Here is a 21,004-nt window from a genome sequence, read left to right as displayed (position 1 = left end):
AAAAATACAATATTCGTGGTGTGATTAGTTTCTCCCACAGGTCATACTTTGCCTGCAGCTAACGAGAGACCACTCTTTCTTTTACACTGGGCATTACATTAAAACCAGGAACTGAATTATATGTGCAAGTTCATTTTCTGCAGTCAAATAATGTCTCGTTTTTATATTATAAAGGGATATTTTTTATAAAATCAGATTAGTTGAAAAAGAATTTGAATCGGGATTAGTATCAGAATCTGCAGAGGTTCCTCATAGATGGTTGGTATCGGCGAAACCTGATTTGAACACCCATAGCTTATTTTACAAATATTTTGATCATTTACGATGAAACAATTACCGAAGAAAATTTTTCGCGCAAAAAGTGCAAAAAACATGACAGGACACTTGATAAAATGTTCAGTGTACTGGATCAAAGAATGGCGCAGGTCCTAAATTAATACTTCATCTGCCCTTAGGTCACAGTAATTTCCTTAGGCAGATGAAAATGCTTCAATCACACCTTTACTACTTAGTGCACAAAACGAGTGTGGGTGGCCAGTGGGTCACAACAACAAAGTCCAGCGTGAAAAATGTGAAAGGTGATACGGACTTCAGAGATTTTGTTTGAACTGTGCATGACATATAGCATTGCAATTAATACACAAGACAAGGTTTCAGTTTTAAAAACTCTCTCAGTAATTCTATTTTCTGTATTAATGTACAACTGTTGAAAATTACAGCACTTTTTGGAAGCTTTTTCTTTATTCTTTCTTTTTTGGAACCATCTATCAACAGCCATTTTTATCCAGAAGAAATGTGAACAATGTGAGCAAGGAAGAGAGGAGAAAAACCAAAGCCCCAAAATGATGAAATGGTGGCGATCAACACAAGAGAGAGCATCCAAATCAGGGGAAAGGAGTACAATAAATGTTTGGCAGACTGAATGCCTCATGTGTGTTGTTGTACTAAGTGAAATGAAAAATACTACACCTATGATCTGTCATGAGCAGTTAACGGTGTGCCGACTCTATGTCGTGTTATCTTTGAATTTGTTCACAGAGTCAATTAAGGATTTTATCCACCTGAGAACGGTGAAGCAGATGCGCTGAATCGATTCAACAGGATAAAGTTAAAGTTTGTATATTTGCAGCTCAGGTAATCATAATGGATTAAAAAGAACTCTTCTTGTGAGCATTTATATTCTGGTGCTTTTTATAACACGGTATGTGAGATATACGTTTTCAAACTTTCGTGGCAGGCCGAATCAAGGGGCACATTCTTTGTAGGTTGCCCACCCTGTTTGAAGTAATATGAGCAGAGAGCATCTAAGGATCAATTTATTTTTCCAAGATCATAACAACTAGCAGCTTTTTTCTGGCATTTGTGGTCAAAGTATTTTATGTTTGGCAATGACAAAAATCACGTGTAAAGTGTGTTGATTGTGGCCCAGAAATTCCCCAAAACAAAACAACACGCGTTCATCTGCATTATGTTCTGTATGTGAACAATGTACCATGCAAATTAAAATGCTACATTTTGCCCAAGTTATGTAAGAAGGATGCAGATGGCTTGGATTACTTATAAATTAAATTAGCCAACTAAATGAAAACACAAATACATGTCATATGTAAATGTGTGCGATAGAACTGCCACAAAGTGTCGACTAGGCTTTATGGTCTCAGCACTAGTAGTAACACTACTGATGACTGTTGACTGATTTGACCTTTCTATATATTTTTTCATTATTCTATCTTTTTGTGTGTCTGGGACCAGTATGATGCTCGACATTTAACGGTATTTGAGACACACATTAGATTCTAACGGTGGGCTCTGATCAAGATGTTTAACTTGGGTGATGGTGTTAAAGCCGAAACATTAACGGTGGGCTCTGATCAAGATGTTTAACTTGGGTGATGGTGTTAAAGCCGAAACATGGTGATAGACCATGAGAGGAGGGTGGGGCAAGAGATACAATCGTGCCATTTCATGACTTTGCAGCATTTTAGGAGTGAGATAAGGAAGAGAGAAAGACAGAAAGTGACAAAGGAAATGAGCGTTTCTGATAAGGAAAAGGACACCGGACTTCAGCCCGGGTGTGGTCACTGAAGGAAGCAAACGTTAAGTGGGGCAAGTAACGGAGGGAAGGTAGGAAAGTAGAAAGGACGGACAAAAGAGATGCTGGTGCTCTGCAGTCTCAATGGCGCTTCAGGTGTCGTGGAAATCCTTCAGCAGCGTGCGTCGCCTTTGCTCGGCAATGTGCATCTGATTCTCCAGCTCCTGTTTACACGGAGAAAAGGAAGCTTGAAACTTTCCCTAAGTTGCATTTACACAACACGCCTTAAGTTGCAGTGGTATTTTGACTTACAAGTTGAGTTTGTTCCACTCCAAAGCTTGTATAGATTTCTTCCTCATTTTCAATTTTGCCAATGAAAATCAAAAGAAACGCAACTAATTCATTTTGCTTTCACCTCATTTCACCTTTGTTTCATGTTTTTGACAAATACCACTATCTTCCATTAAAATATAAAGAAAATGAAAATAAATATAGTGTAATTACTACACAGTGGGGGGGAAAAAAAACTAAAGTCACATAAACAAATGTAGTTGATTTGTGCCTTTAAGGGGCAGGGCCTAGTGAGTGAAGTTGGGAACTTGCCTTGGCTGCCTGTGTCTGGGAGTGATTTTTGGCTGAATGTAGCGCTTTGCCAACTACTCATTTGTGTGTGTGTGTGTGTGTAACTGAGTGTGACTAAGATTCTCCTTGTTTTTTCTCACTTCTATTGAGCAGCTACCGATCAAAAGGTTGCCATATCTCAAATTTTGTCTAGGAGGAAAAAAACAAAAAAGCCGGGGCACTCATATGGCAAGGTACCACTGGGTACTACAGTAATTCTGACTAAATACAGCACTGTACTGAGATAAATACTAAATAAGTATTCAACTCTAAATAAGTGTTTTTCTTTTTTCGAATATGACATCACCAAACATGCATCCCAGTGTTTCACTGCATGCAGTACACTATTTTTATATATATATATATTTTTATCTATGCGCTTTCATTAACACCAGAATGCCACATTTAATTCGTGACTCGCAATAGTTTTGAGAGGGAGTCTTACCCCTCTGTCGCTGGCACTGAGATCTACCTCGCCTCCCACCACTGCCCTCTCGTAGCTGTCCACCCGCTCCACTTTCCACGACAAGTTCTCAATCTCCGCCTCCAGCTGGGCCTGCTGGTACTCAAACTGCAGCAAAGAAAACCAACATCAACACGCACTCAAGCTTTTATCTCTCTTCTCTCCATTTGCCCCCCCTCAAAACACATCTGAGTAGGCGCATATTATTATTGTTGTCTTGTCATCTCATTTTTTTTCCCAAACAAAAGAGTGAAGTTGATGAATCAATCAGGCAATAAGACAGTTTCTCACCAGTTTTTTGCGTGGGCCAGACATGTAATAGGCATAAGGATACGTATACTGCAGTGTGTAGCGACACTGGAAGCAAAGAAACGACACAGAAGAGGCATCAGTGAAACACAGAAATTGTCAATTAAAAAGATTCTCTGCACCCTACTGTTGCAAACAGACTCATGCCTGACTTGTTTCTGCAAGCACAGGGCACAATTTTGAACAGTACTGTTCGCACAGACGCAAGAACTAACACAACATGAGAAGTGTTCTGTTCTGACTGTTTCATTCTTATGACAAAGAATCACTTATTTTATTACCATCTCAGGAGTCTCGCTTACTGCACTTCCGATTTATTTTTAAATCAAATTTGCTCATTACGCCATGGAACATACCAATTTGTACATCTGGCACGAAAATCAAAAAACAAACCAAGCAACCAAAACACCTAAATCCCAAGCAAGGAAAAAATACCTTCGCTAGAAGCTTTGCAGCATTATGAAGGTACTGCCAGTCAATCCAGGTTCCAAGGTTGTTCATCACTCTCTCCTGGATCTTCTCCTGGATCCTTTGATACGTCTGAGCCTCCAGCTGTAGAGACTTGTTATGGTTCTCCCACTGGTGCAGGAAACACACAGAAAATATATACATGAATGCAGACCCCAACATATGCAACGGAAAATCTTCATCATTATCATCATCAAAGGCAAGGAATTGTTTTCTCTCTTTTTTTTTTTATTCCTGTACTGTTTCATTCTATTACTGTTCCGAAATACGACAAGATTCGGTTAACATCGCCGCACAGGAACGGAACGACATCGTAAACCGAGGACCCCCTGTATCAGTATTTATTCAAAGACCAAAATATGCTCGCTCACTGTCATGTTGCTTACTCACCCTCTCAAAGTAGAAGAGATATTTCTTGAGAGCCTCTCTGGCTTGAGCCTGCTGGCTCTGGTTGACTATATCGGGGTTTTCTTTGTAGCGACTGCACTCGTAGTATTCACTGCCATGTGTCTTCCAGTCACCCAGACACATCCAGCAGAAGTCTGAAAATAAAAAGTTAAAATCATTCATTCAACAGTTTTCAGCCTTGTTTTGAGCTCACACCTAAATGGTTAGACTACTACTTATTATTTGGGCAGACACAGTTCATTTCATTTCGTTTTTGCTAGGTCAGCAGCTATGGCTGTATCATGGCCAAAACAGACAGAAAAAGAAAACCAATCAAATGACGTTTAGAAGACCAACCACCAAAAATATAAATAGACTAAATACGTTTTTTAACGTCAAGACATGCTAAAAAGTTCAAAACCATTAAAGGTGGGAATTTATTAAAGATATCTACAATAATATCGTTTTCGAAAAACAGTTCAAACATTTTTTGACCAATTACATGCATGCTTCATTGTATAAATCACTGTTCATATGCAATCAGGGCAATTAGACTGACTCTTATTTTATGCGCAGTTCAAAGTCCTGCAGAAATACTTTAGACTTGTTTAAAATTATGTCTGGACAGGACATTCCATGTATTGATTGAATCTCGAACTTACCATGCTTGCACTTGGAACATTGCTGGAATAAACAAACAAGATATTTTTGTCAAAGCAAGCAAACAATAACAATTGTAACTAAGCCTATAAACACTACATTGTACAAATATTAAAGATTCTGTGCAAAAATTAAGTGTTGCAGACTCAGATAGAAGAGACTACAAACGATATACTGTATCTGCATTGACTTTTCTGCTGCTACTTACCATGTGATTGCACCCTCCATTCTTCTCAATGCATATATTGCACTTTGGACACTGAAACATGACAGAGTTGTTTCATATTTCAATCTTTTTTGAAAGTTCAAAGTTAAGATAGAAACCATGAGGCGGCTCATACATCTTTAGTGTGTGCACTGATATAGTTGGCCGTCTCCGAGTCGTCTGCACATTTTGTGAGCCATTTCCTGATGGTTGCGCAGTCGGTGGGTGCGTGGTACATCTGACGGCATTTAAAACTAACAATGAGAAATGATAAAAGAGAGAATTTTTTCAACATGAAACTTCAATTGCATACAATTGGCATTTGAATGTTATTATTGAATCTCTTTGGCTAAACTACCTGTCATTAAAGAAGTACATGGACCATGCACAATCATGAAGTGCTTCAATGCAGACCATTACAGAACCATTAATGTGTGCAAAACTGCATAAACCAATGCGGTTAATTTGACATCTAGAACTTTACAATTAGGAATTTGTATTTATTTGTTCTGTAGGTTTGTGTACGCATGTGTACGTGCGTGTGTTGTGGACCTACCAGAAGACCTCACTGCATCGACTACATTGCACCCTGCGCGCACGTGGCTCCTGCACCTTAATGACGATGGGGCAGTCTGCACCCGGACACAGTTGCAATTGGAAGTGACTCTGCAGTCAGAGAGATGTCAGGTAAAGCTGAGCAGAATGTTAACAAGGGAATAACATACACTTGAACATGGACTAGATGGGAACTGGAAGGTACCTAAACTATTAGAATTCCAGTTGCCTGATTTAATGCTTTCAATTTCAAGTTAAAGCAAATCTTGTTTATTTCATTTCAAATCAATTGGTGTTTAAAGCCAAACAAGCAGAGAATAGTGTCGCTGTCCCAATATTTAGGGATCTGACTGTAGATTAAAGAAGAAGAAGCAAGATCTCACCTCTACATAGTCTCTGAAGAGGTAGCGTCTATACTTGTCCTTCAGCTCCTCTCCTGGCAGTAGAGGCAGGACAAAATCTTCTGGCATTTGCAGGGAGCAATCCTGAGCCATGCACGAGACGCCTGGAAAGACACAAGGGCGACCCCGCACACATAGGAGCTGATTTCCCATATCAGCCTTAATGTCTGCTACCAATTGCACTTAACCACAGAAAGATTCCACGAGGTCGCTACACATTGTGTACTGACAGTTGGCCGTTCACCTACTGTATCGCATTGAGGCTTCACGTACAATATGTTGTACTATATACATTTTTTTACTCAATAACTTGGAGCACATTAGCGTTTGGTATCTTGCTCAAGGACACATAGACATGGTCAAAAGGGTCAACTTTGTATCAAATGACCACAACTGTACTGATAAGTACACACATGCACAGAATTTTGACTTACCCACTCCTATACCATCTTTGACCAGTACAGTGCAGTGCTGCTCCCAACAAGCTTTGCAGAAGGAGTGCTGGCAGGGCAGCGCCAGGAGGGAATCTCTCCGTACTAGCTGGAGACACACGCCACACTGCAGGGATTGAGGGGCCTGAAACACACAAATTCAATTCCAGTTCAAATTAAATTGCCCCAATGTGAATACATTTACAAGTACAGTCTAAATCATAAACTACACAAACGCACATTGCACTGGTCTGCTTGCAGTGTGTTTGTTTCATGTAACAGAGCAACACAAAACGTATGTAGATGGCCTTGCATACATTTTACATGAATACAACTAACCAAATATGAACAGGCTAAAGATATGACCGGAGGACATGAAAACAGCCTGTGACATTTGGCCCAAAAGTGAACAAATGTCTCATATGAGCATTACTGGAACTTTCATTAGACGTACTCGTTGAGACAAAAACTTGACGGTTGTTGTGTAATACTAAAGTGATTGCCTATTTTGTTTGTTACTCACAATGACCGCTCTGGAAGTACTGCTAGGCTGAACCAGAGCGTCTGACAACACCAGGGACACACTGGACTTATTCCTGCATACAAGAGGAAAAACACAAACTCAAATGAGAATGGAAAAGGTTAAAATTGTGGAGGACAAACCAATAACAGTGTTCTTGCAAACACTTTTCCAAAGTCTGATTCAAGCATTTTCAAAGTGTTGCAGCACTTAATAGCTGTGGTTCCAAGGTCAGTTTTTATAGTATGAAAACTTTTTCCCCATGAGTCTTTATAAATTTCTTGGATGATAATACATTTCTGAAAACCACCAATCCATTTTATATAGCGCTTTTCAATAAGGTCACGGATGAGCTGGAACCCATCTCAGATGTCTTGGGAAAGAAGCATACACCCTAGACTTGATGATACACACTCACATCTAAAGGATAATTCAGTCTTCAATGAATCAGAGTGAAGCCTGAGTACCTGATGAATAACCACAGAAGATGCTCCCAACATCTTCACTGTGAGGGAGACATTATATTTGGTATGTGCTGCTCTTGTGAACGAAAAATTTGAGTTGGAACAGTTCACAAAACCCAAAGTAGACTCTTTGAAAAATCAATTATGGCTTGTAGTTAACTTAAAAGTGTATATTGAGTGTTATTTTGGATTTTCTGTAAAGTGCTTTGTTACGGCGAAAGCAGTTGTGAAAGCGCTACATGAACAAAACTGTATTTTAATATTGCGCTGTATTACTATTATTATTTAAATTATTGTTTTTCTGTCTATTCCAGTGGCATGTGGCGGCAGGCATAACAACTTGTCTTTACTTGGATGGCAAAAGGCAGCGTTTGTTGCCTTTTATACAGCAGAGGTCATCATGGTTTCCAATGTTGGGAAAACAAGAAAACAGACTGGAATAACTCTGCAAAGGTAACAAAAATGGGGGAAAATACCTGTCCAGTATTTGTGAGACCTGCCAGTGAAAATGCACGAGGATCAGCTTTGCAACAGCCGGTAAAACCTGAAAAGAGGAGGCGAAAGAGAGAGAGAGAGAGAGAAGACTAGTTTTATTTTCTTGAACATGAGATGAGGCAGGAACACAGCATGACGACATCACCTGTATTACAAGCCAAACTAGTAACAGACCGCCGATGATAATACACTGTTGACATTTTTCTCTGGTACGCATTGACATTTGATTCGTTTTCTAATAAACCAGAAGCAGAGTGTAGGTCAAAACAATTTAGATCTGATCCTAAATCTACCCTTCTTATTTACTAGGGCGCATCTGTACTAAACGAACAACAACCCACACAACTCTTTCTTGTTTGGCAACTTACTGTGTGCAGTACAAATGAGATAAGGAGTAAATGAAGCCATTGTGTAAGGTGCAGGATGTTGTCAATAACAAGACAGCGCAACAAACCTGTTGAATCATTTGAATAAGTGATGAAGTGGATGCATGAAAATAGATGTGGTGTTTGCACAGCCTGCCCAGCGTTAAACCTCAACCAGGTTGCCAGTCAGCCATCAGAGCAAAGCAGCAAGTGTCATCTTTTAGTCATGCAGATCAAGTGGAAATGATGTTAATTTCTTACGTAGAATCATACGTGTTTTACATTTTGCGGGAATGTTCAATACCAATGTTTTTCAGACCGGGACCAGTACAAGTACTCAACTCTTTAGTAACCATTGGTACTCATAACAAGACCTGATACTAATACTACTTTAGATACACAAATATTCCCCTCAAAAAACGATGAGTGATCATGATAAACAAAGACCTATATGTCCCAACACAGCATTCTTCCTTAAAATTGCATGTAATTATTCGTAACTATTCTTATTTTCACGAGTACCGATACCTTGAAATAAGGCTGGTATTGGCACAGCTACCGATAATGTTACTCACCCATCCCTAATTTTAAGGAATTTCCATTATTCCAGAAGGGTCAATTTTTAGTAGTTCATACATACCGTGTTATTTTATATGGTTCTATATTTGTTCCTATTGTTAAATAAAAATGCTTCAAATGATTGAAAGAAATATTTTTCACATTGTTCTGTTCACATTGTGCTTATGTTAATAAAAGTGAACTATTCTGCAGTTATTTTGTTTTCCATAGCAATGCTTTAAAACAGGCAATTTAAAAGCAATGTAGTTACTTTAACAATGAACAAAAAGCATGTACCTATCAAAACTGGTTTGTGATGCACAAAGGTTTGGGATCACTGCCCATTGGAAAATGTGTGGCACTGTAGCAGCAACGACTTGATTCACAACTCTACTGAGTTTTTGTGGTGTTAAAAAAAAAAGTAGGCATTACAAGGATGCAAAGCAGAACTGGCCCACCTTCAGCGCAGCAGCAACAATGTTGACCTCCTCACTCAAAACCCGTTGACTCTCCTTGTATGTGAGACAAGTGAAGTGATACTCCTCAGGATCAAAAGAGTCAGCTCCCTGTTGCTCCACATCGCCGGCCACGCCGTCGTAGTAGGTTTCGATATCCCCTTGATCCTCCTCTTCCCCTCCGTCGTCCTCATCCTCCTCTTCTTCTTCAGAGTTCACCCCAAAGTCTTCCTCATTGCTGTCAGACGCCTGGCTGTTCATGTCCACAGACATCCAGTCGACAGAATCAACCACCCAGACAGGTAGACCGTACGCCTACCTGTCGGATCTCCGTGGCTCTGATTAGCTAGAATGGCTTGAATAAGCTCCACCTCTCCGTCACTGTCCAGAGACAACCTGGCGTCCAGATTGTCTGAGCCGCGAGGATTGCGCGCTCAGCAGCAGCGGAAGAAACAGAAGAAGTCACACTCGCCGTCACTCATTTGGAAGGCTGATTCAAGAAAACAGAGTGGGCAGAGAGTGAGTCAAATGGGAAATCAATGAGAGTACTGTGAAATGGAAAATACAATACAGTACGGTCAACCTCCCCGCCTTTTCACAAATTTACACTTTTGCGTTCATTCAGGGGTACTTAGATGCCCACAATATGGTAACAATTGCCAAGTACTGGCTGGTGTTGACAAGAAACATTGAATCTTCAATGAATGTTCCAACTATCATCGGGTTGTTATGTTGGTGATGTACTATTTTGAAGTTGTGTCATGTTAACCAGGATGCAGGATAAAGGATGACGTGTTGAGCCTTCGTGGTTGAGCTTTAGAGGATTAGTTGAAAGATGCTTTAGCTTTAAAGGGGATAGAAGGAAGACACACCTGTGGACTCCCTCGGCAGGGGAAAAAAAGCATGAGACAAACAGTGTAGCTGGACTATCATAACGCCTGTGTACCTTATGTTTTACATTAGAGGTGAGCTTTTTTGCAGTTTGTGAAAGTTCATATTAAAAAGTGTAGCCCAGTGACACAGGAGAATGGCCACTTTACTGAGTCAGAAGTTCAAAAGTGCAATAGTGAATTTCAAAAATTTAAATACTTTTTAGACAAAGGATCAGTATCAAAAATCTACCCGGAACGTGTCGACAGGAGCCAAAACGAACCTGCCAGGCGTTCCTGGTGTCAGCCAGGCAAGAGCTAAACGCTCCTGATCCAGGCTAAAAATAGTCTCTTTAAACTGGGTGACACACATCTTGCTAAGCTAATGTATCACATCGAGTCAGCACGGTTTCATAATACGTGGTGGTGGGGGGTTGTAATGCACTAGACGAGATAAAACAAATATGCCATACTTTGAATTCACATAACATCGACATTTACCTCCTTTGTTCAGCGAATCGTGTGCGTTAGAGCCACAAAGGTGCTGTCCAGTTATCGACTAGCCAATTTGAGTTAGCCAGATTAGCCTTGAAACATTTAGATTGAGTCATAAAGCGATACAAAGCTAACGTCATTGGGTTGACGAGGTTTAAAGGATTCCTTGAAAAGAAACGATCAAAAGTTAAACAAGTTCATTTTATACGAGTTTACCACAAGAGTTAAGATAAGAATGCAACTGCTAGCTCCCCGTTAGCATTTGATGGTTGTGAAACGCCTCTTGCCCACTCCAAACCCGTGGATTGGGATGTAAACAAGGCCGTCAGCAACTCGAGAGACTCGAAACACAATTAACCACAGATGTAGCAAATAATTCTACATTAACTCAAGACATTTTTACCTTTCAGGGCGACGCCGGTGCCGTCCACTGTGACATATAAAAGTGTGTTTTAGACTACAAAGCCGCTCCGCTCCGTGCGATCGCTGGTAGGCGGACGATGTGGTGCGTTCTTGAAGAGAAACTGACTCGGAATTTCCAAGTCCCCACTCAAGGTAAAAGGAAAAGGATACCTGACACATTCTACTACACAAATAGTCAAAAATATATATTTATACATATTCAACGTGCACTTGTATTTTGATAAGTTCGAAGTTGGAAAATACGAGTGCTGTGTAAAACTACACTTCTAACTAAATAACTTAACCCTGAGCAAACTCTTTCCAAAACATCACAATATAAACTAGTAGGTCCACTGAAGTAGGTATACTGAATATATTTGGCTCAAAAACTGAACGCGCCATGCAAGGCCTTTTTTAAACTAACTAAATAAATTGTAGCAGTTAATGTCTGCGTCACCTATCTTTTTCATTGAAACTGGATTTCTATTATTCTACTTCCATGAACACATCATTTTTGCTATTCAAGTTCTATAGATTCTGCAATGGACTGGATAATTAAAATTTTAAGTTAGGTAAATACGTATGTCATAAGATAGGTTAGTGTGCCTCCCGTGAAATAGTAATGACAGCCTCAAGCTTTCTTGTGCTTTAATACCCAGAAAATATTGTTGTGTAATTCCCCAAACATTGATTTGCAGTGACTGGTGAGGAAAATTGGCTGAAAATTGCAACTTGAATGAGCACTGTGGGAAAATATAAATAAAATAACCCTTGGGCCCAGAGAACATGGCCATAGATACTTTCAATTGAAGCATTCCACATTATTTTAATCGTACTTTAATGTTCACTTACAAAAAATAATTTTCATCAAAGAATGGAAATACAAGTGTCATCATCATCATCCAGAAACAAACATGCACTGTAACACAGCACAGCAGTGAGAAAAAGACATAGTCTAAGTGTGTCTCCTTTAGATATGGACAAAATGGAAGTTGTGTAGTTATGTCGAACAACAATAACACATTTCAGCTTCTATCCGGTCAAAACTGTCCATGTCAGATGTGGTTGTTGTCATATTAATTGATTTTATTTCGCCGTTCGTAAAACCACCCATGATTGACTGTATGCATACACACTACGCAGTGTGTCTGCACAACGGCAGAGTGAAAGTACAAAATGACATGCATGAATCACGCTTTCTCAAAGGGGAACAAATGTTTCTCTTTGCCTCTCCTCTCCCGCTTTGTCTTCTGTCCGCTGAAACTCCCTGCTTTCTCTTCCTTTGCTTTCTCTTCCTTTGCTTGCCTGTTTTGTGGCCAAGACATAGCCAGTGTCTCCGTGGCAGTTTTAGCTCTGGAATTTTCCTCCTCCTCGACACCACCTTCATCTGAAGACAGTCCATCACATCGGTCTTCGTCAGCGGCCTGGCCCTTTTTGCCATAACGCCGCTTTAGACGTTCTCTGATCTGAAGGCCCTTCACAAGCAAAGTCCAATTGGAGATCACCCTCTTTTCTCTTTTCTGAAAAATGAGAGACAAAATGGCCATTTACCCAAACAATGAACAAGACACTCCCACAAGTGGACACCCACGCACCTCTTTCTCCCTCTGCTTTTGAAGCTCTTGTTCTTCCAGCCAGGCAGCTCTGAGGATCTCCTCATTCTCCTCACACACAATGTAGCCATCAGTGCTGGAGCACACGTCGGAACAAAGTTAATATATAAACAAACAATTTCTTGTACTATTGATTATATTAACCGTCTTACACCGCATGCGAATATCCCCCATGAAAGTCGAAGCCAGTAACGGCAGGAGCAGCATCCATGTCCAACTTTTTGGCCACACGGTGAAGGTTGGACAGCCTGAGGTGGACGCAGCCCACCGGCAGCATAGAAGCCTTGAACAAGTAGACGTTGCCATAGTCATTGCGGGGAACCTGAGGGCAACAAATGAGTAGTAAATAATACAGCAGTGAGAGGATCAATCTGAGATCATTTCTTCATTTACATGCATCTTTTGAGAGATATTTTCAAGATTTTGGTTTTTCAAACATTTTAAACCCAATAGATAACTCCTAAATTCTCCTTTGTATTGAAATGACAAAGTTAGAAATTCACTAGCATTGAATACCTTTCCATTCACAGCTATGGGAGGTTGATACACCTCCGTCTGCCATTCTCCAAACAGAGCAAGGTCATTGTCATCTTTCTGCTCGGTCATCATCCGAGCCTTACGCGAACGATTAGAGAAGCCCTTCACCATCTGACGTGGACACAAAAGAACATTAAAGTGAAACCCCGGAGATCCTACTTTAAGGTCTTGATGAGGAAAGGGAACAACATTGGAGAGTTTGGTCAATATCTGGCGTTCCTATTGTTATCACTATAGAAGAGGCTTATATAATATATAAATAAAACACATAATAGCAACGATTTGACAATTAAAATTCCACATCAAAACTCTTACCTTGTATGGTACTTCTCCTATTCTGACAGTCCGTGCTTCTTTCAGCCACGTGTCTTTGGAGTGTAGAGTATGCACACAATCTCTAGCAGAAAGGAACAAGATCACATTTAATTTCGTTTGCCTCTACAGTAGATCACTGTCGTTGCTTAATTGAAATAACAACTACAATACTGTATCATAAATATCAACATTACAAACAAGAGCCCGATATTGCTGCAGTCGAGCAAATCATTAAAACATATTAATATTAGCGTATAACATCGATATAGTCTCCAGAGAGCAGCAAGTATCAAGACTTTCTTAAACCAGTCAAAATGTTCACAAAATTAACATAAAATAATGAGTCATTTAAATGTTGTACAGAGGCTGAGATCAACCGGAGTCAAATTCTCCTTGTTTGGCATGCACAAACTTGGCCAATAGAGCCGATTCTGATTCTGAAAAGTGTCTGAACTCACACTTAGTCAGAGAGCCTGTGAACTGGACAGACTACCCGCTGATTATCGATGAAGAATGGGACAAAATAATGAGAGGCCGTTGGTGATAAGATTCAGGCTTACCTCTCACACTTATCAAAACACTCTCATTCACACAATTTTATACTTCAGTCCATCCATTTTCTGAACCGCTTCTCCTCACTGGGGTCGCGGGTGCACTGGAGCCTATCCCGGCTGACTTCGGGCAGTACTGAACTGGTTGCCAGCCAATCGCAGGGCACACAGAAACAACCAACCATTCGCACTCACTCACACCTACGGGCAATTTGGAGTGCTCAATCAGCCTGCTATGCATGTTTTTAGGATATGGGAGGAAACCAGACTACCCAGGGGAAACCCACGCAAGCATGGGGAGAACACGCAAACTCCACACAGAAGGGCGGTGTGCAAAAGCAGGTGTGAGAGGTAAGCCTAAATGATGTCCGTGATGGTCCCTCACACTAAAGTGCCCTGAGTGTTTGACTGACCTGGAGTACACCGGCTCTCCTCGGCAGTATCCGAGTATGGCGGCTGTGTCGGGATAGATGGCTTCATACTTGAGCAGGTGTCTCTTTAACGCATACAGCGGGTGGTTCTTGTACTCTGCGATGGAGACAGGCAAGGGCTTGTTCAGCAGCTTCTTCTGCATCTGATTGGGCAATAAAACAAAGCTTGATCACACGCTGATCCAGTTAAGTGAGACTTTTTTTTCAAACTTGACGATGGGTCACCTCCTTCTCCTCTTTTATGTCCTGTTCATCTTCTGGTCTCAGGAAGGGCTGCAGCGTCTCTTCCCACCACTCCTCCTCCACCCGCCTCTTCCTGCTTGACGTCATCCAGGTGGGGTCGTACTTGCGGCCCAGGTCCTTCACAAAGCCGTCTTCGTCCACACCCACCACGTACGTGATTGGCCGCGTGGCATTCTGGGAGCAGAGCTGAGGTGCGCCCACTCCGTGCTCCACATCCACACACACCCATGAGGAGGTTTTGTCTACAAACACCTCCACCCACTGGTCAGCTCCGACACAATTTTTCTTTTTCGTGCTCTGTCTCTTTGCTTTGCTGCCAGCCTGTCCTTTTTCTCCATCCTCATGATTCTCCTCGTCTTTTCCTAAACCGCTCGTTTTCTTCTGGACTGTATTGTTCCTGTCATTTTTACTTTTACCTCTTTCTTTACCTTTTACTATCTTGGCAGTTTTGCTCCCAATCTCTGAATCTTCGCTGTCCTCCTCACTGGACTGTTGAAAGTCTTCATCACTAACTTCCTCCTCACCCTCGCTGTTGCTTTCTTCTTTGTAGGTGACCTTTGAGGCAATGCTACGCCGTTTGGAGTTCTTTGGTCTTGGGCCACCTGGCGACAAAATTTTCTCTGCTTCCTCTCCCTTTAATGGTTTTCTCTTTGCTCGTTTGCCTCCCCTGTCTCCAGCACTTTTTGCTTCAGCTGGCCTCTTAGAGCCTCGAGAGACTTTCTGTTCAAGTGAGCTGATCTTAGATGTTACCTGGTTTTGGTTTGTTTTTGCTGGTGCGTTAGAGGAGGTTGTGGCGCCTTTGCCCTGTTGACAAGACACAGATTTATATAAAAAGTATTTATCTGACAGGAACACAATAACAGGCAAAGGAACAGAATGTCTACTGGATCCTACCTGATGTGATATAAGCATGCACTTTCCATGACTTGAAATCTGAATCAGGCCAAAAAGGGGAAGTGATCTGACCATGCATAGAAATGTATCTATTTTCCATATATACTGGGGCCACAGTTATTTATTAACTGAACTGCAGGTACTCTATTAATATGTATTCATAAAAAGAAATGCGTTAACAAAAGCATAAGCCTTTATTTGTGCCAGGGCTGTGGACTCGGACTCGTCGGACACGGTCATTTTTGCCGGACTCGGTGCTGATTTTGACCGAGTCCGACAATAAAAAAAATACGTTCAATTTTATTTTCATCGTGCTGCTGAGAATGCGCGTAGGAATACTGTCCACAGCCCTGCTTGCTTGTTATGAAGACAAATTTCGTTGTTGCGTGTGCGCCCGCCTGCCTGCGTGCGTGCACGTACAAGACCCACAATGCCCCGCGCGCAGCCAAGATGGAAGAACCCGGGAGCAGCGAGAGAACAATGTTTTGCCTCTAGATTTGGGGGGGAAACGGAGCGTAAGTTATGATCAATGCGGCCACGTTGAGTTGCACTTAGGCTAATGTTTACATTATGTACCAATGTCAAGGTACATACATGTCACCCAGCTTATATCATTGATGTGTTTTGATAGTTGTGGGGTCGTCACTAATTATTTGTGTTTAGATAAATGTCTGAGCTATAATGGTGTAATTAATGATTAAAAGTATCTGTTTATTGTATTTGTTTATATGTTTAATAAAGACAAAGCCATCACAAAACTGTTGTAATTATTTAGATTTTGATCTAAATTAGCCCTGAATAAAGACTAAGCAGTCACATGAATTAACAGAAAAAATGGACAGCTGGACTCGGACTCGTGGTCAAGAGGCCGGACTCGGAGCAAAAATCCGACCGAGTCCACAGCCCACAAATGTTGTGCTAATACATTTAATAATATTGTGATAATAGTATTTCACGCTAATGAGAATAAGCTGTGCTGAAAATAGATGGATGGCTTAGATTTTCTAAAATGGTGATGTTACCTTGGCTGATGGAGGTTTAAGAGGAAGAGGCTGCAGAGAAAGAACCAACCGACAAAAGAGCTGAAGAGACCTCAAGACCAGCAAGAAAATCTACGGGAAACCAAAACAATATAACCATGTCAACAGCATTTATTTGAATCATTCCATTCCCTTGAATGGGTCGAACTACTGACATGAGTCATCTCCTGGTGGTTCTTTGCCGACAGGCTCGCTAGACGTTTCTCCAGCAGAGTGCGAGGGTCGGGACGCTCTTCGTAGGGAAGACTGGGGTTGAGGGTGAAAGTTGCTTGAAACCTGGGCGATGCAATGAGATTATTGACCCTTTCCTTGACAAGGTAAACAGTTCAAAATCTGTGCATATTTTGGTTTCATACACATTTAAGGTAATTATAATTAGTTTGACTTGTTTGTTGTTGCTGTTGCCAACAAAGCACCCCCAAAAAGCTCGCTCTTGGACATAGATTAATACATTCAAATTCACGATAAATACTTAAATTTTGTTTATGCCCACCGGAGATAAGCGGTTGGTTGCATATGAATTAAAGCAGGTTAATTTGAATGCTTTGTTTAGGCAAGTAGGGGAGTATAGTACATGTTTTTATGAATACATTTTTGAGTTGGCTTTCCCTTTAAGCAGTGTTTTTCAACCTTATGAGCCAAAGCTGCCTAGTAGAGAATCACTGATTTGAAGGATGAGTGAACATACATGTACTATTGATAATGTGTACACACCATTTTAGCAACCCCGAGAGGTAGTTCTGATCTTTACGTTCCTTGGCGACCGCACTAAAGTGGGCGGGCAGCATCGACAGAGTGATGGCAAGCAGATCGGGTTCACTGCACAGGCGGTTGCGGAACATCCCGCTGGCCAAAAGACACATGAGGTGCACCTGACAGAGTATGAGAAGAATCTTGCAATAACTTCCAAAGGCAGGGTGGAAAGATTCTCACAATAAAAGCATACATAAGTGTGTTCACCTTATGTGTGTCGACCAGCAGGTCCTTCTTGTAACGGTTCATCATCCGTCTCAGGTACATTTCAAACTCTGCCCTTTTCTTCTGTCTGGACAATCACAAATGATGATTACTCACAACAATATTTGAGCATCATTAAAAGCACAATCTGTCAGTCAAATGGCTCAAAGGGAAAAATAACTTGAAATGAAATTTGCTCATCTTGAGTCAAAGCAGAATCACTTTTCAGGAAATGTTCCTCAATTTCCCAGAGAATAATGATTGATTACAACTCAATTAATATGTAAGTGGAAATCTGTGAAATTAGTAAATATATTAATATGTGGTGTTATTAACACAGGTTGTTTCAAACATTTGAAATACGAACACAGTATCTTAGCAACATGTAAGGAGCAACCGAAATTAAATAGCTTTCTGTTTTTGTATTGACAAAAGTCTTCTGGCGCAAATACTTCTTGTACAAACATTCCAGAAGGTAGACCATTTCCCAATGCTATTGTAATTAGGCTTTTATCCAGTTCTTCACTTAATAATAATAATAATAATAATAATAATAATTGATTAGTTAATTTACTGATTGTTAAAAGTTTGTGGATTAAGTTGGTAATTGTGTTGGTTAATTGTGTCTGAATTTACTGTCATGTACTGTCATGGTATTACAAAACTAAATACAACTAGTAATAGAAAAGTGTAACTACTCCCTTTTTGGAAACACAAGTCAGAAGCCACCTAGTACAGCTTGATAGGTATTTGCTGCACAAGAAGGCTAATAAAATGCTTATTAATGTTCACTTACTTTTTTCTGACTTCAGGGGTCTCAATTTCTATCTCTACAGGCTGAGAGGGCAGGGCTGGTTCTGAGGATTCTGCAGGACTCAGAGGCTCAGCCAGTTCTCACAAATCACAAACACAAGTCAATTGAAAAGCAAATACAGGTACAGTGTTGTTATTCTTTTCTATTCACCTTCCACCTCCTCCCAGTCATCCTCCTCTTCCTCACTCTCCTCCTCTTCCTTTCCACTGTGTGTGACCAGGGCTGCTGAGCTCATCTTTTCATCACATTCATTAGTGCTGTGCGTCTCCTCTCTCTTCACCGGTGCCCGGACGTGTTTGCTGGTGCTGATGCCAACAGTATTCCCAACTCTGTGGCCTGAAGAGGAACGTGGCTTTGGATTTACCCTCTTCTTGAGCATCTTTTCCTCTTTTGCACTGTCCTCATCATCACCTTGGAGAAAACAGGAAACCATTGACACCATTTAGGATTGTAATGGTCGGACATTTACTTTCTAAAGCTTTTCTGTTTTGCATGCTTCGTTGTCAAAATTTGCTATGCTGCTAATACTGCTATGCAGTAATAAAGGCAATTGCAATGTTGAACAATTGGTCGAATGGTCTACTTTCTATGAACATTGATTGTGTCAATAGGTTACGCGTAATGAAATACGTGTTCCGCAAATTGAAGTTCCGAGTTCTAATACAGCACAGTGTGTTTTATTAAATATTACCTGCATCTTTTCTCTTCGCCCGCACTTTAGTTCCTTCACCCTTTGCCTTCGGCACTTGTTTCAGCTTCTTCGTATCGACATCTGCCTTCTTACAGCTTCTCCGCTTTGCCATGCTGTTTTCTTCGCTAGAATACGTATTTCTTTTTTATTTATTTTTAAATCATGTAAAAATGTAAACGGTAAGTCTCAAAATCCCTTGCGCGTAATCATGCGCTGATGGATAACATAATAAAAGAAGTTATGTATCATTTTCAACGCCTCTTTGATAACAGTTGTTAGACAATTCGTGAAGGGGGCGGGTTAGGGTGTCACTTCCGGTTACCTTCTTTTTCTTTTGACATTCTGCGGACTCGCAACCACTTTTGAGTGTACTGCCGCCACGTGGAAACACAAGTAAGTTGCAGGCTACGGCAAAAACCACCCACTACTACCCTGGTGCTGTTCAAGTACACGATTAGGAAAGACTTTTAAACATCAAAATACTTTAAAAGTACACTACTCTGTTAGGGGGGAAAATTATTTACTCGTTAATTCATTCGTCAGGCGGAGGAGATACAAACGAGGATTAGCTGAATTACTGTATTGGTAGTACAGAACGAAAATGCGGACTTTGTCCTGAGGGTGGCGCCAGAGGATAAGGAAAGTTGCCATTACAACCAACAGTACTGAAATATTAGAAATATATAAATAATTAAAAAAATATATACATATATATATATATATATGTATTTATTTATTTATTATTATTTAATTATTTAAATATTATTTTATTATTATTAAAGATTATTTATTACACAAACACACACACACACACAGTTTTGTCTTGTGCAAAAAATTCATATGTGTAGATTGGTGTCACGCCCCGGCTACGACAAGAATTAAAGACAACTTTGACAACGTTTAGTGGCAAAAGTTTATTGTACAGTTCGTTTCAGTCAAATGCAAACAAATACTTCATTTGCACCTTTTTCACGATTACATTGTAAATTTCCATCAGTGTGATGCACACAAGGACACTACGAGGAAAATAGGCTACATGGCTGAAACACGACAGGTGAATTTTATGAATAGCATCCTTTTTTGCTTTTTTGTCTTTATGAAGTACAATTTAATAGTTTTTGATGTGTCAACAGTGTTGTTCACTGCTTGTTACAATGATTGTACAATGTTGTATCATTACTTTCCAAGCTCGAACACCTTTTTTCCTCCTAACAATTCACTGGTTAGATCCAATCAACATGAATAAATCACTCACTTCTCCTATTAAGAAAAAGAAAAAAAGGTTGTAACTGTAATAACTTCAGTTCCCAGACAGTTTCAATCAGGGGCTTTAGCCAATTTGACTCTGTTGCAAACCGAAACAGCAGCACCTTGTAAGACGTGTAAACAGTTCCTTGTATGAATTATTGTGGCGTCTTATCATGTCAATGACATCGCTGTGTAAAGATCTTCATGCATTCCAGAGGACTCAGACATTGTGTCCGTCCATGTTTATGATGAGGTAGCTACGAGACTTTTGTTCCACCTCGTCCAGTTCACTACTCATAACAGTCCCTCCATTTTTTTAAAGCCCCAGTTTTAAAATCCTATTTCAGTTTACATGGATTGTAACATACAGTACAGTTCTGATCCAGTCTGCAGTTCAGGAAATAAATGGTCTAGGCCACTATTTGACAATATACTGTTGTCGTCGCAATTACTTGCCGCAAAGTCTCTTCACACTACAAGGACCAAAAATAGCCCCTAAATGGTTCTTCATTGTG

At 40.5% G+C, this 21,004-nt stretch overlaps 2 protein-coding genes and 1 long non-coding RNA gene across 5 annotated transcripts; 1 reads left to right on the top strand and 2 right to left on the bottom strand.

Annotated features, from left to right (window-relative positions):
• Nucleotides 1-651: 651 nt before the first annotated feature.
• On the bottom strand, nt 652-9,662 carry arih2 (ariadne homolog 2 (Drosophila)). Its single transcript, XM_061298787.1, has 14 exons — nt 9,393-9,662; nt 7,993-8,060; nt 7,056-7,128; nt 6,536-6,677; nt 6,084-6,205; nt 5,702-5,811; nt 5,282-5,399; nt 5,149-5,199; nt 4,943-4,964; nt 4,284-4,435; nt 3,861-4,004; nt 3,408-3,473; nt 3,099-3,224; nt 652-2,256 (listed from the first exon to the last, which is right to left on the bottom strand). Exons 1-14 carry the CDS (start codon nt 9,660-9,662, stop codon nt 2,185-2,187), a joined length of 1,536 nt encoding a protein of 511 aa, XP_061154771.1. The 3' UTR covers nt 652-2,184.
• A 1,505-nt stretch (nt 9,663-11,167) lies between these two features.
• LOC133167823 (uncharacterized) lies at nt 11,168-15,270 on the top strand. Its single transcript, XR_009718107.1, has 2 exons — nt 11,168-11,308; nt 14,421-15,270. It is a non-coding gene; the product is annotated as an uncharacterized LOC133167823 (long non-coding RNA).
• Nucleotides 11,977-19,558, bottom strand: xpc (xeroderma pigmentosum, complementation group C). Of its 3 annotated transcripts, XM_061298749.1 has the most exons (15): nt 19,242-19,558; nt 18,701-18,961; nt 18,533-18,629; nt 17,740-17,824; nt 17,494-17,651; nt 16,935-17,055; nt 16,762-16,851; nt 15,740-15,778; nt 14,828-15,649; nt 14,585-14,745; nt 13,621-13,702; nt 13,285-13,416; nt 12,921-13,090; nt 12,751-12,844; nt 11,977-12,675 (listed from the first exon to the last, which is right to left on the bottom strand). In XM_061298749.1, exons 1-15 carry the CDS (start codon nt 19,351-19,353, stop codon nt 12,346-12,348), a joined length of 2,754 nt encoding a protein of 917 aa, XP_061154733.1. In that variant the 5' UTR covers nt 19,354-19,558; the 3' UTR covers nt 11,977-12,345. The 3 variants fall into 3 exon arrangements, with proteins under 3 accessions (XP_061154733.1, XP_061154742.1, XP_061154749.1); XM_061298758.1 differs by lacking the exon at nt 15,740-15,778; XM_061298765.1 differs by lacking the exon at nt 19,242-19,558 and having other exon boundaries at nt 18,533-18,625; nt 18,702-18,871.
• Between the last annotated feature and the right edge of the window lie 1,446 nt (nt 19,559-21,004).

Source organism: Syngnathus typhle, linkage group LG2, assembly GCF_033458585.1.
Source record: "Syngnathus typhle isolate RoL2023-S1 ecotype Sweden linkage group LG2, RoL_Styp_1.0, whole genome shotgun sequence".
Classification (NCBI taxonomy): domain Eukaryota; kingdom Metazoa; phylum Chordata; class Actinopteri; order Syngnathiformes; family Syngnathidae; genus Syngnathus; species Syngnathus typhle.
Note: the sequence above shows the minus strand (reverse complement) of the source record. Positions and strands in the feature narration are given on the sequence as shown.

Excerpts from the sequence above, each read along its gene's own strand:
- arih2 (XM_061298787.1), bottom strand. The coding sequence starts at position 9,662 with ATGTCTGTGGACATGAACAGCCAGGCGTCTGACAGCAATGAGGAAGAC. Across the intron at positions 6,206-6,535 it reads CAAAGATGGTATAGGAGTGG|GCGTCTCGTGCATGGCTCAG; the intron begins GTAAGTCAAAAT and ends GTGTCTTTCCAG. Across the intron at positions 4,965-5,148 it reads ATGGAGGGTGCAATCACATG|CAATGTTCCAAGTGCAAGCA; the intron begins GTAAGTAGCAGC and ends TGTTTATTCCAG.
- xpc (XM_061298749.1), bottom strand. The coding sequence starts at position 19,353 with ATGGCAAAGCGGAGAAGCTGTAAGAAGGCAGATGTCGATACGAAGAAG. Across the intron at positions 17,056-17,493 it reads CTCTCGGGGTTGCTAAAATG|GTTTCAAGCAACTTTCACCC; the intron begins GTGTGTACACAT and ends TGCATCGCCCAG. Across the intron at positions 16,852-16,934 it reads ACCACCAGGAGATGACTCAT|ATTTTCTTGCTGGTCTTGAG; the intron begins GTCAGTAGTTCG and ends GGTTTCCCGTAG.